General features: G+C 37.4%; 1 protein-coding gene across 1 annotated transcript in view; it reads right to left on the bottom strand.

Annotated features, from left to right (window-relative positions):
- Window positions 1–7,311, bottom strand: part of ARSK (arylsulfatase family member K) — a 72,690-nt gene that overhangs the window by 14,873 nt on the left and 50,506 nt on the right. The window contains exon 6 of the mRNA XM_007942548.2: window positions 4,657–4,881. Coding sequence (XP_007940739.1) covers window positions 4,657–4,881 — 225 coding nt within the window. The remainder of the gene's footprint in view (window positions 1–4,656; window positions 4,882–7,311) is intronic.

A 7,311-nucleotide genomic window follows, 5' to 3' on the forward strand; every position in this document is an offset into this window, starting at 1 on the left:
AGAGATTGGAACTCTTGTGCATTGCTGGTGGGATTGTAAAATGGTACAACCATTGTGGCAAACGGTATGGCATTTCCTTAAAAAACTGAAAATAGAAGTACCATTTGACCCAGCAATTCCATTACTAGGAATATATCCTAAAGAGGTGAGAGATAGTGCACGAACAGACACCTATGTTCATTGCAGCACAATTCACTGTAGTAAAGAGATGGAAACAACCTAAATGCCCATCAACAGATGAGTGGATAACCAAATTATGGTATGTGCACACAATGGAATACTATGCTACATTAAAGAACAATGAGGGATATGTGAATCATCTCACAACATGGATGAACCCGGAGGACATTATGCTGAGTGCAATAAGTCAATCGCAGAAAGACAAGTACTTTATGAGCCCATTACTATAGAAAGACAAAGAAGGGTTTGCTTGGGAAAGGGAACTCACTTTGTAGGTTACCAGGATGGGGAGGGAAAAGGAGGGATTAATTTTGGGCTAGTTGGGGCCCACATGCTGACGTGGGTAGGGGGAGGGATATATGGAAAGGATCTGTGACCACCATGATAACATTAGGAAGTAGGAGGACACCAAATTGTGCACATAAGAGGTAAACGACAGATGCTAATACCAACCAATGTGTCCACGATACTGTATTGCCATTAACACCAAACACAAGGCTACAGGTAAATTTGAGAGGATCAGACGGGGGTCAGTGAACAGGAGTATACTCTAGAGTGAGGATAGATTCAGCTCAGGCTAATCTTGCACAGACACCAGTGATACAAAATACCTACAGTCTTTATAGAAACAATAGAAGACAGACACAGAGTAATCCCTCACAGACAACCAGACACTATGGAGAGATCCACTAGATCTCCCATCTCAGGACCATAGTACTGGGGGACACCAGACTCAATTGGCACAACAAAATACATAAAAGCCTTGTTCCACATCCCACATTGGTGAGTAGTGACTGGAGTCTTAAAAGCTTTCAAGCAGTCATCTAAGATGCAGCTAATGGTCTACTAGCATCGGAAGTGAAGACGAATGTGAAAAAAAAAAAAGGGCATTTGGAAGCAATCAGCCATAGGACACAATGGCCCTCGAGACCAGAAGAACTAGATGGTACCCAGCTACCAATGCCAACCACTCAGGAAAGGATCAAATCTGGAGATCCTGGATAGAGTGGGAGGAAAAATATGGAATAAAAATCCAAAAACTCAATAATGACCAGGATTATTTGTCAGATGAAATCTGATGAGACCCCCAATACTATGGCCCTGGAATACATTCTGCGCCTAGAATAAAACTCACCCCCAGGGGCTAGCTCAGCCCAATAGTTAACAAGATATATATGCAGACCACTCAACCCAGGATGATGCACCCACATACTCTATGGTAATACATCCCTTAGAGCAATAGACCATGGGCACCAGAGGTCCAACATTCAAATAAAGGAAATGCAGGACAAACAGGAGTGCATAAATATGCAGGGCACAGGAGGAGGGTTACAAGGCAGGGAGGGGAGGAGACTGGGTTAGGGTTGGACATGATAAATGGGGAGTGAAACTAAATATACATGTAATGTTGAATGTAAAACAAGCTCTTAAAATAATAATAATAATAATAAATAATAATAATAATAAAAGACGTATTATCATCAAACTCACCAAAACCAAAGACAAAGAAAGAATCCTGAAAGCCGCATAGGAAAAATGAAAAGTTACAAAGGACAACCAATAAGAATAAGCTCTGATTTCTCAGCAGAAACCATGTAAGACAGAAGGATGGTATATATAAAACCCTGAAAGAGAAACATTTCCAATGAGAAATTATATACCCAGCAGAACTGTCCCTCAAATATGGTGAAATTAGGAGATTTCCAGATAAGCAGAAATTAAGGGGATTTGTTAAAACCAGACCAACCTTACAAGAGATACCGAAGGGAGTCTTTTGAACAGAGAACCAATAATAGCAAACAACAACTGACCATTAATATACAAGATGACATAACCCAGAAACCAACATAGCTATGGAAGTATCCAAAGCAAAATAAGCTTACAAGATTGTAAACAGAGAACAAGAGACATCAATTGGCAAATGAGGACAACTACAAACCCAAAAGAGGGAAAAAACCGTGTAGTTACAGAACTTCTAAATGGTGAGGAAGTTGCAATATAGAATGGACTGTTCTAAACTTTGGGAGAAAATGATAAATCACAGGGTAACCTCAAAGAAAAATGATAAACCTTCACATCACAATAAAAAAAGGACATGCACAAATATTTAGCAAATACTAAAACAATAGCAACAAAGGAAATGATAACAGGATTCATAAACATAATGAGCTCAGCAAAGAAAATTATATTGAACAAAGAAACCAGGAACATCATGAAAAAAACATATAACAAAATGACAGCAACCAATTTATACTTGTCAATAATTACACTAAACATCAATGGATTTAAATGCACCACTCCGGAGACGGAGAGTTGCAGACTGGATAAGAAAACATAACCCATCAATATGCTGTCTACAAGAGACACACCTTAGAGATAAAGACAAAAATAGACTAAAAATCAAAGTTTGGAAAAAGATATATCAAGCAAATGGCAACTGAAAAAGAGCAGGGGTGGCAATATTAATTTCTGATCAAACTGACTTTAAGACAAAAACCACCATCAGAAACAAGGAAAGACATTATATAACAAAGATACAACTTAATCCTCTAGATTGTATCCTGCTTCATTAACATCATAGGGTTAGGATTTATACTACATAGGATAATTATATCTGATCACAAAATGGAGAATAAGTACATAATATATGAGAATCATGATCTAACCAAGTTGACACATTTTTTGGGACACAATTCAATATATAACAATATCCTTTGGTCATTTCACTAATAGGGTATTTTTCTTCTTCTTGTAGATATGTAAGAGTTTTATGAATATTTACCTTTTATTACTTATAAAAAAGGTTAACTTTAAATAAATAATAACTTGAGGGAACATCTGAGACAGAACTGCCCTAAACCTTTAAATTTATAAATAATCATAATATTTTTCACAGTTCTGTCATTATACCTTAAGAAAACAAAACAAAGCTAACAAAGTCATGCAAATATGATAACTCAGAGGAGGCTTTTTTTGGGGAAGCAGGGTGGGGTGAGTAGAGTTGTACATGAGGAAAAATTGGGAGAAGATACTGTAAAGAAATGCCAACATAAATAAGCATTATTATATAAAACTATGAAGATGATAGTAGGAGATACACACACAAATACACAAAAGAAACTACTGTGTTTCTTACAAAAACTAATGAGGGAAAGTAATAGAGATGGGTTGGAAATTGATGTAGTCAGAAAGTTTAAGTGTGTAATTGCTTTGGGATAAAAGAGAACCATCATATGATGACTAAGAAATTGAAAGGAATAACACATCCTGCTAAAGAACAAGAAGTATGTTCAAATACAAGAAGTGATCTGAAAGTAAAAAGAAAGGATACTGTTTTAAATTTATTGTAAAGAAATTTAAGGCCCTGGAATAGTCTTAAATTAAATGAATAAGAGACTTTGTAGGAGGAGGAAGGAGATAAATAGAACTCTCTAACTTCTTTGCTCAACTGCTAGCCAAAAAGTTGGTGGTTCAAACACACCTAGAGGCATCTTGGAAGAAAGGCTTGGTGATCTGCTTCCAAAAGGTCATAGCCTTGAAAACCCTATGGAGTGGTTCTACTCAGCACACATGGGGTTAGTTATGGAAACCAACACTGGACTCGACTACATGGCAACTGACAACAACAGCAACAAGATGCATGTTTCTTTCATATTTTAACTTTTCTGGAATTAGAATCTATAGATAACATTTTATATTGTGTTATCTTTTCTTTCACCAAAATGTTTATGAACTGATGATCTCTTAGAAGAGAGGAACCATAATATTTAAATATTAATGAAGTTAAGTATTCTCTGCTAAATTACAAAGAAATTAAGAGTCAGTTCTACATAGTTTTCTTTGAATTCAATGATGGCATTATTTTAGCATCTTTATAAAACCTGCTAACTTGGGCAATCCACTTCCGTAGTGATACCACCTCGGAAACCCAAGGAGGGGTTGCTATGAGTCAGATCTGAGTCGAGGGCAGTGAGTTTAACTACCCCTATCCAAATGTTGCTCTTCTACACCTGTGGTTATGCGTATAGATATTAAGAAACTAGGAAAGCAAACATCAAGTAAAGAACTATCTAAAGACCTTGATATATTCATAACAGCAGATTAAGTGTCACTGTATAAAGTTAGTAGTTTCAAAGTAGCTGGAATAATCCAGCAAGGAAACACATACATTTGAGGGAGTGATGGTAGAGAATGAAAGGTTGTACAAATCATATCTATAAAGTTATGAGCCTGAGTATCTTACATGACTTAATTTATAGTCATATCTTAATTATTAATCTTTTGAAGGGAAAATGGCTGTAGTAAGTGATGGACAAAGAAAGATGAGTATTTTCCTCATTTTTCAGAGTATGGATTTCATTCATCATTAAATGAGTTGCTTAAGATTATAAACCAAGTCAGCAGGGCTTCTGACTACTTTGCTTTTCATTTTCCAGCATTATTACATATAAGTATTTACAGAATTGCATTACGTACCAAGCATAGTAGGATAAATATCCACAAGAGAAACCAAATTTGATACTTGTAGGTTGGCCTTAATTCCTGGCCCCATTATCAAAAGTGGAACATGGGCACTGGCTTCATACATACTCATTTTATAAAACTGTCGATGTTCCATGGCCAACTCTCCATGGTCTGAGGTGAATATGACAATAGTTTTCTGAAGAAGATCTGATTGGCGAAGAGCCAAAATAATTTCACCTAGAACATAAATCAAGATGAATCTGTATTTAAATCAAGATGAATCTATGTTTAGCTTTTAGTTCATTTTTTTCCCTATCATATTAAATTTATAACTGTACCTTATAAAAGTTTATTAGAATGCTTCTTAGAATCTTTTAAAACATAAAGGGGAGAAAAAACTACAAGTATTAAGAATTATTTTTTATATAAAATGCTTTATTTTTTCCCCAAACTGCAAATTAGGAATCATATCTTGAATAGTAAATATGTTCTTAGCCTTCTTGAATGTGTACATTCATTTACTACACAAAAGTCTGTACACCCACCATGTTCCAGGTACTGCTTTAGTTGCCAATAAACAGCCTCACTAAACCGATAGTAGCTAAGACAATGGACAAAGATGACGAGCTTTATGGAAATCATTTTCTATTATGGGTGGACACTAGAGTCACCTGTTGTGTTTTTAAGAAAAATAAATCGATGCCTAGGATTCACTCTATTAATGGAAGACTTTCAGATTCCTTGGAACCCTCTAACATGACTATGAGAAGCAGATAGAATGAACAAACTGATACATTATCTACTGTTCTTACGTAAGTTATATGAAGTTTCATGTGCCTTTTTCCCCGATGACAACTAGACTGAAGAAGGAGAAATTGTAATTCCTATAGGATCTCCTGGGAGCTCTGGTGGCATAGTGCCAAGTCATTTGACTGCTAACCAGAAGGCTAGCAGTTCAAATCCACCAGCTACTCCTTGGAAGGAAGATTGGGCAATCTACTTCCATAGTGATACCGCCTCAGAAACCCAAGGAGGGCTTGCTATGAGTCGAACTGACTCTATGGCAGTGAGTTTGGTTAGGTTTTTTTTTTTTAATAGGATCTCCTGCTCAAAGCTTCATTATTTGAAATCATGTTGGCTTGTTTTCTATGTCTCTATCAGAGAACTCTGGTGGTGCAGTGCCTAAGGTATTTGACTGCTAATCAGAAGACTGGTGGTTCAAACCCACCAGCCACTCCTTGGAAGGAAGACTGGGCAATCTACTTCTGTAGAGATACCACCTTGGAAGCTCAAGGAGGGGTCGCTATGACTCGACAGCAGTGAGTTTTGTTTTTTTTGGTTTCTCAGACAACTGGGGGAAAAAATCTTCCCCTTAGTCCTTTGAATTAGAAAAGAAAGACAGGTTTGGAAATCAGCACTGTAAATGTCTCACATGACACAAAAAATTAAGACTGATATCACCACAAGGCGCCAGAGTTTCTTCTAAATAGGAGGTGATAAGAGGTACCAGACTCTTCCCCACTAGTCTCCTCTCTGTCTCCAAGCAATCACTAGATCATGCCCATGAAGTTGGCTGGAGGTTATGGAGGGCTGAAGGCAGTGCATAGTATATGAATGTGATTCAGCATATTCTTGGATCAGGAATTAAAGGGACAGTAAAATTCCTTGGGCCAGTCTCTGTGTTTCAGTGTTCTGAAACTTCCCCTCCATTATAATTAAGAGAATAAAACAGAAGTATAATCCAGAGAAAGGAGTCATTTCTATTTGGGCAGTTCCTGAAATTGGGGTAAAAAAGTCCAAAAACTAAATCTACTGCCATCAAGTCGACTCTGACTCAGCCATGCCCACTGGGTTCCAAGGCTGTAAATCTCTATAGAAGTAGATTGCCTCATCTTCCTCCCATGGAGCAGCTGGTGGGTTGGAACCACCAATCTTCTGGTTAGCAGCCAAACGCCTTACCCACTATGCCACCAGAGTTCCTCATTGAGGTAAAGGGGTCTGTGTTATTGAAAACCCCCATAACTGATTCTAAGGTCCAGTCAGAATGGAAATCTGCGGCTGTGTGCAGTTATCTAAAGAGTTCACACCCTCAGAATCTTTCAGTTTGGTAAGTGTAATTGCTTTCTAATTCCTCTACTTATTTCACTCCTCTTTCCTTCCACAGCATCCCTTGTACCACACTGATGCCTATCTTTCTAAAATAGAAATTTTATAGAATAGAAATTTCTTCCGATGTAGATTTAAAAACAAAGATGCAATTTATTCCTTAAACTTTGTAACCTGAAGTAAGCAATTAAATAAAATAGAAATTTGCGTCACACCCCATTTACATCTTTTTAGCATTGTTGAACTTTTTAACATAATGCACAAGGTCCCTATTCACTTTCTGCCTCAGAACCTTCATCTACCTTCTAGAACTTTACCTTCAGCAATCCCAACCTTCTCTGAATACCCTAAAAACACCGTATTTATTTAGATTTCCTTGCCTCTGCATGTATTCTGCCTTCTGCATCAAATGCCCTTTCTTTCACTATTCACTTGTTAAATTCCTTGTTGTTGTTGTTATATGCCATCGAGTCGGCCCCGACTCATAGCGACCCCTCCTTGGGTTTCCGAGGCTGTATCACTACGGAAGTAGGATTGCCCAACCTTCCTTCCGAGGAGTGG

This window comes from Orycteropus afer, unplaced genomic scaffold (genome assembly GCF_000298275.1).
Source record: "Orycteropus afer afer isolate SDZICR_OR568_19922 unplaced genomic scaffold, OryAfe1.0 scaffold00093, whole genome shotgun sequence".
NCBI classification, from domain to species: domain Eukaryota; kingdom Metazoa; phylum Chordata; class Mammalia; order Tubulidentata; family Orycteropodidae; genus Orycteropus; species Orycteropus afer.